Source organism: Rhincodon typus, chromosome 10 (assembly GCF_021869965.1).
Source record: "Rhincodon typus isolate 14 chromosome 10, sRhiTyp1.1, whole genome shotgun sequence".
In the NCBI taxonomy this organism is placed as follows: Eukaryota; Metazoa; Chordata; class Chondrichthyes; order Orectolobiformes; family Rhincodontidae; genus Rhincodon; species Rhincodon typus.
Window position 1 is genome coordinate 48,137,789 of NC_063341.1, and position 14,443 is coordinate 48,152,231.

At 39.4% G+C, this 14,443-nt stretch overlaps 1 protein-coding gene across 2 annotated transcripts in view; it reads right to left on the reverse strand.

The window, feature by feature from the left end:
• Positions 1 to 222: 222 nt before the first annotated feature.
• LOC109916605 (nuclear autoantigenic sperm protein (histone-binding)) overlaps positions 223 to 14,443 on the reverse strand; it is a 19,797-nt gene continuing 5,576 nt past the window's right edge. Inside the window, exons 2-14 of one of the 2 annotated variants that reach the window (XM_020516334.2) lie at positions 12,933 to 13,043; positions 12,590 to 12,670; positions 11,865 to 11,977; positions 10,072 to 10,725; positions 8,978 to 9,042; positions 8,816 to 8,892; positions 8,638 to 8,711; positions 8,278 to 8,466; positions 4,936 to 5,129; positions 3,737 to 3,802; positions 3,514 to 3,597; positions 2,813 to 2,938; positions 223 to 405 (exon numbers count right to left, since the gene is read on the reverse strand). In XM_020516334.2, the coding sequence (XP_020371923.1) occupies positions 355 to 405; positions 2,813 to 2,938; positions 3,514 to 3,597; positions 3,737 to 3,802; positions 4,936 to 5,129; positions 8,278 to 8,466; positions 8,638 to 8,711; positions 8,816 to 8,892; positions 8,978 to 9,042; positions 10,072 to 10,725; positions 11,865 to 11,977; positions 12,590 to 12,670; positions 12,933 to 13,043 (1,885 nt within the window). In that variant the 3' untranslated portion in view covers positions 223 to 354. Of the gene's footprint in view, positions 406 to 2,812; positions 2,951 to 3,513; positions 3,598 to 3,736; positions 3,803 to 4,935; positions 5,130 to 8,277; positions 8,467 to 8,637; positions 8,712 to 8,815; positions 8,893 to 8,977; positions 9,043 to 10,071; positions 10,726 to 11,864; positions 11,978 to 12,589; positions 12,671 to 12,932; positions 13,044 to 14,443 lie in introns of both variants that reach the window. The other variant, XM_020516332.2, reaches the window with a different exon arrangement.

The following is a 14,443-nucleotide window of genomic DNA, read 5'->3' on the forward strand; positions in this document are numbered from 1 at the left end:
GAATTCCGGTCACAGAATCTAGACAACACAGTCACAAGGCTATTATTTACTGAAACAGTTTTAAAAATTGTCAAAAACATTTGTGTAGTGAATAACTAAATCTTAAAACAAGCAAGTGACTTCAATCAAAGTGTGTATGGTGATCCAACATACAAGTACTGAAACTATTCAACAAAAATCAGTGTATGTGCAAAGTTGTTAAATAGTCTTAGGACTCGTGACTGCAAATTACATCTTTATTGAATATTTCCACAGTGTTACAAAAACAGTTCAAAAAAGCCAATCAAAAATACATTATGTACAAAAAGATCCGGTGTGGGCAAAAATGTTGCCGGCCATCTGAATGTCTGTTAACTAGCTCTGAGCTTCTGGTTCAGACTTCTTCGAGGAAACAGATTCTTCAGACTGAAAAAAAAATTAAACATTATGTTTCTGAATAGAAGACAAAATCTTGCCAATTAAGATTTCTTACACTAAAATAAACAGTGGAATAACCAGTTTAAAATACACAGCTTATTAATAGCATTAAATTATGCAGTAACAGATCCTGTTCCAAACTTGCTTTTTGTGCTAAAATCTATAATGTTTGAGGTTATATTTAAAAGTTCAACTTTAAACAGTTAACTTTTACTGCTCACTACAAACTGAAGGGAGAACCAAATTTGAAACACTAACATCTACCTGAAATCCAAACTACTGGCTAGAACGATTTCAAGAGTTACACATCATTGCATGTACCAGGCCCATTTTAGTAAAACAAACTATATCCAGGCAAAATAAAAAACCAAAACAACTGCGGATGCTGTAAATCAGGAACAAAGACAAAGTTGGTGGAAAAGCTCAGCAGGTCTGGCAGCATCTGAAGGAAAAAAAATGTGAACGTTTCGGGTCCGGACCCAGTACACGCAACGACGCGTAACTGATGAAAATCGTTCGGGTTCTGAGGAAGGGTCACTGGACCCGAAACACTAACTCTGTTTTTCCCTTCACAGATGCTGCCAGACCTGCTGAGCTTTTCCAGCAACTTTGTTTTTGTTCCGTATATACAGGCAAAACACCGATGCTGGAAAGGTTTGTCTCTGCAGATGCTGCTAGACCCGAGTAGTTCCAGCACTTTAATCTTTACACAAGTACTTTCTAAACTAGTGGTAAACATCTAACTTGTCAATATATTGGCAACAAGTCAAACTAAATTTGCTTCTCCAATAACTAATTCAAGATAGATTGTATCTAGTGTATTAACTGGTGGTATTCTACATTTACCTAACATTTGAACTGAATTTGGCTCTAAATTGTACAAGTCATATCAAAATATACATTAAGCATTAGTATATACTGGTTACAAATGAAATTTTAGATTGCAGTGAATAAATGCTTGGTAGTACAGAACTTAAACACTGCTTAAGAAAAAAAAAAGAAAAAAAAGAAAGACTAGAAGTTGAAAATCTCTCACACTCAGACTTAGGATGCAAAAAAATTGACTTTGACACCATGGTATACAGCATGAAAAGACGATGCTGATTGCTTGGCCCCAACATTCACATGGAGATGCAGCATGAGCAGTTAGTTGCCTCTCTCAATTTTCAGAACAGGCAAGGTTGCTGCATTTCCACGGCACCTTTCTGACCAGAGTTGGGCTGTCCGCACTGCACCCTTTTCAAAAAAAAGGCTAGATGTACATGCAAATTCTTTTTCCTACAAACAGGGTCCTGAGTATTTGCGCAAGTGTAGCTTCCATCAGCCAGGCTCAGTGTGATGAGCTAATCTGAAGTTGGTTTCTGATGAAACCTTAACAGTCTGAATTATGTTATGAGTTCCACAGTAACAGAATCACATCTGATGGCGTATACACATTTGAAGTTTGCAAGCACGGGTTGGTTCACCGTGGGTGAAAGACTGCCAGCTATGAATGGGACATGTTGCTTGATACAGTCTGCCATTACTGTGCCTACATATGTGACACCACACAAGCAGTGGAGCTCAAATTACCCATTTGTGATACAGGGGAAACATCTTTTTGGCTCAATCTATTGGTAATCCTATGAACAGAGGCCTAGCTATCTGCTCACTGTGTAAATTGATGGAGAGTGAGCACATTAAAACTACCCTGTTGGTGGTGTTATCAAGACTCTGAAGTGTTGGCAAAATGGAGGTTTTGTTAAAAAGGTTTTAATTTAAAATATCTACTTAATTCCAAGATAGAAAAAGGAAAAAAAAAAAGTTGGTTGAGAAGATAGTTAACCAATATCGCAACCTAGATACAAGGCCCACGTGAATCATGTTGCCATGGAGACAGGTTCTGAGGAGGGCAGGAACTAGACAATTAGCCTCTATTATTGATCACAGAATGCAGCTGGGAACTTGACCTCTTAAGACAGTATGTTTGAGTGTATTTAAACAAGGCTGGAAGATTCCCCTGGCTCTGGGTATAGGAAAAAATCTCCAGGATAACTCACAATGTGAAAGTTGTTATGGCGCTTAGGAATTTGCCAGCTGAGAAAGGGAAAAGGAAGAAGAAGTGAGACATTGAGAAAGGGGAATACATTTGGACTGGTCCACGAGGAATCATGTTTGCATATGAAACAAAGTTTAACTGTGTAGGAGGACTTCTGGACATTTTTACAAAGTTAACTGGGAAAACATTTCTGCAGCTTTGAATAATTTGCCTACCTAAAATAATATTTTGTCAGACTTGTATGTTACAATAAGTCTTAAAACTTGAAATCCTGTCCATGAGCCTTTCAGCCATTGAAAGTTTGAATTTCTTTTAAAACTGTTATCAAATTCAACAGGGATCATAAAATGAACTTACTTCCATTTTCTCAGGAACTCCATTCCTATCATGAGCAGTATCTCCACATCCACCATTCACAGCAGACTCCTCCTGCTTGGCTTTTTTAGGCTCTTTATTATCCCTCTCACCATCTTCAGGTTTCCTCTGCAATGAAGACTTTAAAAGTTTAAATACTTTTTACACTTCAGCATAATACGTACATCAATATTTCAACAATAATCACGATTAGAAATTTGCATAAAAGCTAAAACTAGAAATCAAAATGTTGTAGTAGTCAACTTAGTTTCTTCTTGCATGTCTCCTACTTGCAAAACCTCCTTGAGGCCAGCAAAATGTAAGCAAAGTGACAAAAGGCTACAACCATCGTATTGACAAGTCAAAGTCAGTGAGCAGTTTCATTCATGGGTAAAAGATGAAGCTCTGGCAAAGTAGGAGCCTGCGACAGCAGGAGTGTGGAAAAAACCTTTTACATTAAAGAGGTCTTCCACCTCTTCACTGATAAAGCTTAAGTGAATAGCATGTCCTACTCAATAAGGCATTGAGTTAATTGGTCCCTAATAACATCCAAACTAGCTTATATTAAGATGCGCACCCAAGACAAATGCTTCAGCAATCTAAAGTGAATGCAGATTTCATTTATTTTTGCTGTAATTTAAACTGGATGGGCATACTATGCTCACCGGGTAGGAAGAGATCATCTGAAAAAAACAAACACTTACTTTTTTCCTTACTAAATGACTGATGTTAGATACACAGTTTGAGCTGGAGGTAGAAGCTTCACCCATTACTTTTCCAGTCTGTACCTACAATTTAGAAGCATTATGAGACAGAAAATGAAATTATAATGGAGGCCACCTCATTGAAGTAAAAAATCTGAATGCAAAGCTGTCTGCCTAAAGAGATAAGTGTTACATCTGGTAGGCACATTTCGCAAATACTTACAGCTAATGTTGGTGCACTGCTTGCAAGACTGTGGGTTTCAAACCCTGAAAAGGCAGGTGGTCTGGACTGTAGAAAGAAAAGGAAGGAGTAACTTATACTATTATAATGCTTTGATACCCAAAAATGACGAGAGGTAATGGTGGGGCTTGCATAGAAGCTGGATATACAGCCAATACTATAGTAATTGCATTCTTACCTTCAGAGAACTTGCAAACTAGGAAGTTAAACGGAAAATGAATTGATGTGAAGGATCACAATTCAAGTCACCCCTACTTTAAAAGGGAAGAAACTGAATGGGATAGAAGAGCAGAGAAATCCAAAGTTTCAAGTAAACAAATAATTAAAAGCAGCATTAGACTTTAGCAAAAAAAAAAGTTTGTAACAAGATGTTGATGAGGCCACAATCACTGCTTTTTTTCTCGTACCATACTGGCGGGGGGTGGCAGGTGACAGAAGACAGCTACTTGAGAAAGCACAACTAGATCAGCAGGCAGCAGGATGGGTACCAGAACAGAAAATTACTGTTCTGAGGAAGGGTCACTGGATCCGAAACTCTCTTTTCTCCTTCACAGATGCTGCCAGACCTGCTGAGCTTTTCCAGCAACTTTGTTTTTGTTTCAGAAAATTACTGTTATGGCAAAGAGACAAACAGGTTGTGAACTTTTTTCTCCAGACATGAGCGATAAAGTGGAGATCCGATGGAAGTCTTTCAAATTAGGAATGCACTTGAACATAGCAGATGTGGTTAAAATGCCTTTTTCTTGGGGGAGGGGACAGCAAGGATGAGGATCAGGAGGGGAGTGTCTGGGGACAGAAGACGAGAAATCCAAAAGGGTCATAAATATGATAATCCATTTGTCAGTAGATACCACAGCAAGTAGACAGCATAACACATACCAGTGCCTCTAAAGTGAATCTTGATAAATGGAATTAGAAATATGGTGATAGCTTCAACTACAGACTAGGACAGTATTAACACCAGCAGACTCTTGTCAAGTCACCACTTTGAGCCACACAGTCCATGTAATTTACTGCATTGATAGAGGATCAAGAACAAATACCACTTTCTTTGAAGAAATTTCTACAAGCGGTATATTGACCCTTTATTGCCCCTCAGTACAGGCACACTTTTCACAGGTTCCAAATCATGCAATCGAGCGATCAGTTGTCTATGAATTTTCTATTCAATGTGTACTGACCAATGTTTCCTGAAGGGCTTTATTTGCACTTCCATCATCCTTGGATTCTTCTGAATCTTCAATTTTTGCTTTTATCTCTGGCAACAGCTCTTTAAGTTCCTCAACCTCCCGCTTATCTTCAGAAACAGCATCAGTGTCTTTTGCTGGAGATTTGCCTTTCTCTTCTGCTTTCTCAATTCTCTCTGTTAACATGGCTGCAGATAAAGCATAAGTTAGTTTTAATTACAAATCTAATAAATTTTCCTCCAAAAAACTTACCAAATGGCTAGAAGCTTAAAGCAGCCATTAAGGATTAATTGCAATACAAAAGTGGGAATTGGAGTGGGCAGAGACGGAAGAGAGACAGCAAAAACAAGTCTCTTGGGTTTGGATAGGGCAGACATCAGGAATTTTATACAATTTAATTAATTTAGATCACTTCTCATTCTTCAGTTTTCCACAGATTATAGGCCCATTCCACTCTATCATCCCCAAGAGGACAATTTGCTTATCTTGGAAATCAAGTCTAATAAACATTCACCTCCATCCTTTCTTATGCAAAGGCACCAAAACCATATATAGTACGCTGGATTAAGGTCCAAAAATTCTACAAGTATGAGGTAGCCTTGCTGCAGCTATAAAGTTTATTTCGAGGGCTGAAGTACAACACACTATTTGCTATCATCACCTCAAGAAAAAAATATGGTTTTCCCCCATTTGCTCTCTTAGGGGGAAAATGTCATTCATACCACATTATGCTCCACCTTCTTGTATACTTTTATCTCTCTCTGCATTCTCTGCCTAGCTCTTTCTCAGTCAGTTGGTCCCCTCATCCAAGTCACTGGAATATAATACAAGGCTGAAGGCCAAGCAATGATTCTTACGCTATTCTACTAGTTATGTTCCACTATTTCAAAAACTACCAGTTTATTCCTGCTCCTCCTTTCCATGTGACCCTTTCCTCAAATCATGGTAATATATTGCTCCCAATCCCACATACATCAAAAGACAAATTTAAAAAAAGATTTGAGCAAAATTCCAATGTTGAGCTTGAACTTATTTCATAAACCAAGTCCGAGAAGGCTAATTAAAAGTCAAAGACTAAAACTTGAAAACCAACCTTGGTCAAGTTCAGGTTTTAAATAAAAAGTAGGAGGAGAGGAGACACACTATAGAACAGACAATTTGTACCACAATTCTGGTTTGTAAGTATGAATAGAGAGAATTCAATGCATGTTCTTTGAAAGCTATTTATTAAGCCTACCTCCTGTTTCCTTAGCTCTGCAAGTATTCCTTTTACACTATTAGCTACTTACTATTTGAAGGTTACTGTTGAATCTACTTCTATCACCCATTCAAGCAGCATATTCCAAATAACTCAGCATGAAAGTCAACTCTTCCTTTGGTTCTGCAACCAATTTTGTGTTCTCCAGTTAAATGATTAAACTCTTCGTTCTTCCTAGCCACGTATCAGAACCTCTGTTTTGACCCCAAATCTCCCTTCAACCTGTTGTGTGTTCTAATCTCGCCACATTAGTTCTTTCACCACTGGCATCATTCCAGGAAATCTGGACCTTTTTCATGGTCTTGACATCTACATTGATGTGCGACACCTAGAACTGGACACCTGAGAACCGCTCTGTCTCCATCTCTGGCAACCACCTAGAAACCGATATCCATTTCAAGCCCACTGACTCCCACAGCTACCTAGAATACACCTCCTCCCACCCACCTTCTTGCAAAAATGCCATCCCCTACTCCCAATTTCTTCGCCTCCGCCACATCTGCTTCCAGGATGAGGCATTCCACTCCCGCACATCTCAGATGTCCTCGTTTTTCAAGGACTGCAACTTCCCCCACCTCAGTGGTCGAAAACGCCCTCCACCGTGTCTCCCGCATCTCATCCCTCACACCCCGTCCCCGCGATAACAAACAAAAAAAAGAATCCCCTCGTCCTCACGTACCACCCCACCAACCTCTGGATCCAACGCATCATCCTCAGACACTTCCACCATCTGCAATCCGACCCCACCACCAAAGACATTTTTCCCTCCCCACCCTTATCTGCTTTCCGGAGGGACCACTCTCTCCATGACTCACTTGTCCGCTCCACACTCCCCTCCAGCCCCACCACACCCGGCACTTTTCCCTGCAACCGCAGGAAGTGCTACACCTGCCCTCACACACACCTCCTCCCTCACCCCCCATCCCAGGCCCCAAGAAGACTTTCCACATCAAGCAGATGTTCACCTGCACATCTGCTAATGTGGTATACTGCATCCCGTGTACCCGTTGTGGCCTCCTCTACATCGGGGAAACCAAGCGGAGGCTCGGGGACCGCTTTGCAGAACACCTACGCTCGGTTCGCAATAAACAACTGCACCTCCCAGTCGCGAACCATTTCAACTCCCCCTCCAGTTCCTCAGACGACATGTCCATCCTGGACCTCCTGCAGTGCCACACCGATGCCACCCGAAGGTTGCAGGAACAGCAACTCATATTCCACTTGGGAACCTTGCAGCCCAATGGTATCAATGTGGATTTCACAAGCTTCAAAATCTCCCCTCCCCCTACCGCATCCCAAAACCTGCCCAGCTCGTCCCTGCCTCCCTAACCTGTTCTTCCTCCCACCTCAAGCCACACCCCCATTTCCTACCTACTAATTTCATCCCGCCCCCTTGACCTATCCATCCTCCCTGGACTGACATATCTCCTCCCTACCTACACTCACCTTTACTGGCTCCATCCCCGCCTCTTTGACCTGTCCGTTTCCTCTCCACCTATCTTCTCCTCTATCCATCTTCTATCCGCTTCCCCCTCTCTCCCTATTTATTTCAGAACCCAAAACGTCAGCCTTCCTGCTCCTCTGATGCTGCTTGGCCTGCTGTGTTCATCCAGCTCTACACCTTGTTATCTCAGATTCTCCAGCATCTGCAGTTCTTACTATCTCGGAGAACAAACTAGTGTTTTACAAAAATATTGCATTTCCACCCAATGAGCACTCTATAAATCTAGGAATTCCATATATTTTAAACAGCTTTATCAAAATTGCCCTGCCACTTTAAAGATTTATGCATATATGAATAGTCAGATCTATATTCCCCCCCCAATGGATATTATGTTCCATGTACATTACTTCATTTGTCTTCCCAAACAGAAAAATTTGAAAGAGCCTCCATTTCTGCTGGTTAGGATTCCCCGTCCATGTTGAATAGAGGCTATTGAATACAAATTCAGTAAATTCAAATCATGTTCATTCGTAAAGCAACAGAGCTTAGACTCATTTGGGAATAACATCCAAGATGGTCGCTACTATAGTACCAGCTTGTTTTACAGTTTCAAAACTAAACTTCATCTCCTTACCTAACCTTTTCTCGATGACATTAAAGGATTCCTTGAAATGTTTTAGTGAGAAATCATATTGATTATTCAAACTGTAAGCCAGCCCCAACTGATAATGGGTCTCTGCCAATAGTCGGTTATGTGCCTCGAGGTGTTTTTCCTGAATGGTCAGACATTCGTGGAAATCTTCAATAGCCTGAATGTAATTCTCTGGAATTGAACAAGATTGCATTAATCTGACATCAATGTCACATGGATAAATTCAAGTTTTAGTTTCTATTATTGAAATTTTGACAAAACAATTGAGCTACAAGATATAAGTGTATTTGCTCTACTGTACAGTGGATATGTTGAAAAAAAAAATCAGTTTTGACATCTTACCAGATTCTATTCCAACTTCTCCCAGTTTCAGATAAGCCTGTGCTGCACAGAGTTGTATTTCTTTGCTTTCCTGCCTAGAGAGTAAACAAATGGAGCTGAACTTTTGATACACAATTGATTAATGTATAAAACCATGACAATTATAAAAAGGTTAACATTGACTTATTTGAGTACTTGCCTTTTGAAGATCACTTTTGCCAATTCAAGCATTTCCCAGGCCAGCTGCAAATTATCAACCTCTTCACTTTCAGCATCCTGCAATGAATAGTTTGCATTTTAAATCTCAAGTTCAAAATTAAGCTGGTGTTGAAGACAAGCTTTAAAGAATAGATAAAGCTACCTTTCCTTCACCAGTCTCTTCATTTTCATCGTCATCACCACTTGCATCAGCAGCACCAGAGGCATCTCGAAAGACAAAAGAAAATAAACATGTCGAACTAAAATGAGTTATTTATACAGAAGTGTAATATCAACAGTCGTTCTGTAAAAGACTACATCAATCTTATATGCTGCTCCAGTGTTTCATTTTAGCAATGCCAACTATCTTTATCAACCACAGATTTAGGGTCCTGTAGTGAGCATGTTAATTGCTGAATTATTGGCAACGGACACTACAGCTACACTTCCTGGGAATACAACTCAATTCTAGATCTAAAGCTTAATTTTCTAAATACTACCAGTCATTAGAATTTAACTGTTGAAACAACTGTAGATTTAAAATAGGGAAGTATCCACTGTATCCTACAGAGGTCTGAAAGCCATCCAGGTTAGCGGCTAATCGAGAGTCACTAGAGTAGTCGACTGGAAAACCAATGCAGACAGCTTTCTAACAATCCGAACACCAAAGCTTCAGTTAGTCTACTCTACCCTCCTTGACGGGTTGCACAATACAACTGCATTAGAAGTCAACAGTAAATCAGTGTAAACATAACCCAAATTTGGGCTTAATATCCAAGAACAGAATAAAGAACAAAATTCCTCGAGATGGGAGTCTTACTCTATTTTAGAGTTTGGCTATTCACCTGAACAGGTATTAATGCAAAGTTTAAATCTTTTTGAATTACCTTCCATTATTACTGTAATGGAGTTTATTTCTCAGCACTGCAGTACACCAACGTAGTGCCAAAATTAATGTCCTGCGTTTTAAAACAGCCATGTATAAAGAATTTTAAACCCAGTGGCAAAGTATAAAACTTGTAAGATAGCTTTATCCCCAGTGATTAGTGCAAGTTTAGAAAAACCACCATTTTCTCCTTTTCTGTGCTGAAATGAAAGTGAGTAGACAGATTTACCAAGTGGTTATAGAGACCAATCAGGTAGAAATCCATTAAAAAAAATGTTAAGAGTGTCAGTGTAGACAGTTTGCAATTTAGTTCCATTGATTTGTTATTAAACCAACTTTGTAAATCTGAACACTTGTCCTTGATTTAATACCTGCACCCTCTTCCATTGGTTCTGAAGAACCAGTTGTCCCATCCTCCGTCTTCTGACCTGGGATTTCACTTTCAATTGATTTTGTCTCATTTTCTTCACTTTCACCAACTCTCAGCTTTTCTCGAGCTGCTGCCTCTTCAGCATTTGATTTCACATCTCTATCCACTAGAGAATCCTGTGGAAGGAGGGTTAGCTTATCTTCCAGTTTTACTTCAACTACTTCCATTGTCTCATCAGCAGTCACCTTCATCCCAGCATCCTCCATCATAGGGAAATCTTTTGCAGCCATCTCCTCGCCAGCACTGTCCTTAACATCTTCTGGAATGCTCACTTGGTCCTTTGTTTTCCCTTCCGGAATACCACCACCATTGCCTGGAGAGAAATCTGCTGTTTTAACCATTTGTTCATTTAGGACATCATCCTTGTCAATGGATGCTTCTATTTTAGGCAGTACTTCACTCTTGGTGGTAGAGAGCTCTCCTGCAAAGCTTGTCATCTCTTCACCAGGATGATCAGTATGGCCTTCTGTTTCTTTGTGAACTACATCCTGATCAGCAGAAACATTTGCAGTTGGTGCTTCATCTTCTGCTGGCTTATTCTTTTCTTCAGCTAGTGCTGCATACACCTGCTCCCTCAATTCCTCCCTCTCTTTTTCTATACACATCAAGGAGAAAGAAATACATAAAATTGGAGTTCCCAATGGTGGCTGATAAATCTGGATATAGTCAATTTAAAAAGGTCAAGAAAACAGGGATAAATAGCAGCAGGTAAATTTTAGGTTTAGTCAACAGCAGAGATTAGTGTAGATACTGGTAAATCATTAACTCATTTTCCTGCCTCCATTTTGCTCTTGGTTTCTTAGGTCATTTAGCACATTCTGGCTCTAAGGCTACCAACATCCGCTCACCAAATCAGGTCAGAATTTGCTTTTAAACAACTGGAATGATTTGCATCCCAAACCATATCGATGCAATATTTCTGTTCATTTCTCAGGAAACCTATTTCATCAATAATAGGTCATGATACCAAGTGCAACTATGAAGGTTGGAGAGAAACAAACAGTAAAGTCAAAATGTTACCCACAAACACTTCTGTAGGTGAATAAAATCAGCCTTCCATTAACAATTTATGGAATGTAGATTAATTCAAATATTAATTTCATCAAGAACATTTGCAGGTCCTCAATTTTTTTTGTTTACAAAGCTGGCATTGATAGCCAGAAAACTATTTGAACTAAATTTCTACTTGACAACGGCCCAACACAAAGATGTGGCGATGCCATTTTTGGACTAGGGTTGACAAAGTCAGAAGTCACACGACGCCAGGTTATAGTCCAACGGACTTGTTTGAAGTCACAAGCTTTCAAAGCACTGCCCCTTCATCACTTCTGACTTCGTCCAACACAAAGATTTTTACATTGATGTATATAAAAGCCAACTTTTGCTCTTTTCTACAGTGGCAGATATCACCAGATTAAATTTGCCACTATGCAATGAAAACTACTGAGGAAAAGAAATAAATAATACACTGTGATTAACCAAATTAAACCACCCAAGTAATTGGTATTTCAAAGGTTTGCATATGCTTGCAAGAGAGTTTAGTGGTCCATCTACGTAGAGACAATTGCCTCTTTCTTTCCCCCTTCCCTCTCTGCTCCAGACAGGGATAGGAATACGTGCTCCTCCAAAAGACTGGTTGGAACAAGAACGTTAGATATAGGTCTACATAAGCTCTGCAATTAAGACCAGATTAAGTATTAATACAAAACTATCTTTTAAGTAGAAGACACTCACCATCTACATTCTCTGCATTTTCTACTTTGGAGTCCTCATCTGCTGCTGCTGTTTCTTCATCGTCATCTTCAGGAACTCCTTGAAGAGCATTACCAAGAACGCCACGCTCCATTCTGAGATATAAGAAAGTACGATGGTCATGCTCCTCTATCAAACACCCGCAATCCAAAATTGAAGTACCCAGTTACTACAACTGAGAGAGGACAACTGGTGCTCTGCAAGTTTAAGTTTAAGTTTTAATGAAGTGAAAGGTACGATCAAACTTCTAGCTGGCAAACAAACACACAACAGAAATGGTTGGTCTTAAACTTGGCCATTAATCAAATGCTAACCTTAAAAAAAAAAAGGTCAGGGCCTAAAATCCACAAGAATCTAATCAATTAGTACAGACAAAGAAATTGTATTTTTAAAAGAATAAGTACCTGGAGGCTAAAGACACAAGAAATCAGAAAATTACATGCTACAATGGCTGCAAGAATATTGTAACAAAGGACATTGATCTATTTTAAGTATTCCATCACTTATGTCCTTCAGGGAAGGAAATCTGCCATCCTTATCTGGTCTGGTCTACATGCGACTTCGGACTCTCAACTGCCCACTGAAACAGCCTAGCAAGCCTCTCAGTTCAAGAGCAGCCAGTCAGCCAATAATGCCTACGTCCCACAAGTGACTGAAAAAAAAATAGCTACTTAGTCTATTCTTGTTCATCTGCCTTATAAACTAACCTTGCTAACTCCAGAAGGGCTTTTCCATAGCAGAAATAGGCTTCTCCACATTCATCAGCCATTTCTCCATGTCTTTCACTCCTTTAAATCAAAAGAACAGATCAAGATTTTGTATGGCCATACTGTTACAGTTGTACCAACTATATTACAGAGATTTAAAAAAAAAAGACAAAACAAAGACATTGCCATATTAAGCTATCCATGTAGTTTAACTTTGAAAAATTGAAGCATCTACAAATGAATATTCCCCATCATGCTGACTTCTGAACATGACCATTTCCAGAGCAACTGGTATCCCCTACAAACTTCACATTCTCCAACAGTCCATGACAAAAATACTTACAATAGCCTGCATGCATCTTGAAAGGTATTGACTGCTGCTACAAAGTCTTCCATCACCATGTGTCTTTTGCCAGTTCCAAGTAACTTTGTGGCTTCAACACTGACATCAGCACTGTTAGAAGTAAGCATTTCATAAATGAATACGGGATAAACTTTTATTAAAAAAAAACCCAGGTTGTCACAAAAATTTCCCCAATTTAAAACAAAACTTACTGATTAATTATAAAATTCAAAGTAACAGGAAAATATGTCAGTAAAGTTTAAACTATGGTTGCCAGAAGATTCCAGATGAAGTGTGACTGCCTTCACTGTAATGCAGCTAACTATTCAAAAATCAATTATGCCAAATGGAATTATGCCACTGCTACCAATCTAATGAAGAGTCCTATAAAAAGCTGCAAATGGCTTTTTGCTGCAATTTCCATGTGTGAAAACTTCATGTCTGAAAATGACAAAAAGTGCTGCAAGGTGCAACTTGCTAAAAAGCTAGGTTTTGGTTCTGATTAAAGCATCCGAGTTCATGTTAACTTTCATACAATGGTTCCCCATAAAAACAAAACCGGTTTGATTCAGAAATCCTGTTCCAAAGTTGGAAAAGAGCACTTAAAGGAGCATCTCCCAACTGTTTGATGAACTTATTCCATTCTAAACTTAACATCTTGTTCAGTTTTGTACAGCAAGCATAACCTGCTTGAATGAATTTAGCCAAGATATTTTCTGTAGTGCTCTAATGTCATCTTTCATCTTGAAAAATGACAGGACAGAGACTCACACAAGTGAATAAACCTCAATTGTTGTATGTTGCTTAACTGCAAAACTTGATCACCAAAAGCAAACCAATATTTTTCCATCAAATTCTTAGGGCTGTGGGGATACAGCCTACTTGGCTTCAAATAGCTAGATGGATCAACCAATGACTAGCTAGTGTTCCAAGGCCACGCTGGGCCAACAAACGATCAGAAAAAAAAAAAGTGTCATAAACTGCAGCTATACTAGTCTGAAATTGCCCAATCTCAAGTGAGGCAGACTCAGGCCTGGTTAGTACTTGGATGGGAGATCACCTGGGAATACCAGGTGCAGTAGGCTTCAGGGCTTCTCATTGTGCAGTGGTTGTGTCCCTACCCCTGGACCAGGAGGACGGTTTCAAGTCCCACCTGCTCCAGAGGTGGCATAACAACATTTCTGAACAGGCCAATTAGAAAAATAGGTTACATTAAAAAAATTCATTGGCTACAACTATTACGAAGTGAACTAATTACATCTGGGTCATTTATCTAGTACCATATCCAGCAGCACATTGAACCATTACCTTTAGATTATAATAAATACATACACTGAAAAATCCAGTACACCAACCAATCACAGCATGAAACTCGAATCTTCTTTGCCAGTAAGAACCATTTGGATCATAGAAGGTAGTGCTATCTGAACACTTGCTACCATCAATTCATTCACGTCAGATTGCGGCTAGACAATAGATCAGGCTAGACAATAGATCAGGCTAGACAATAG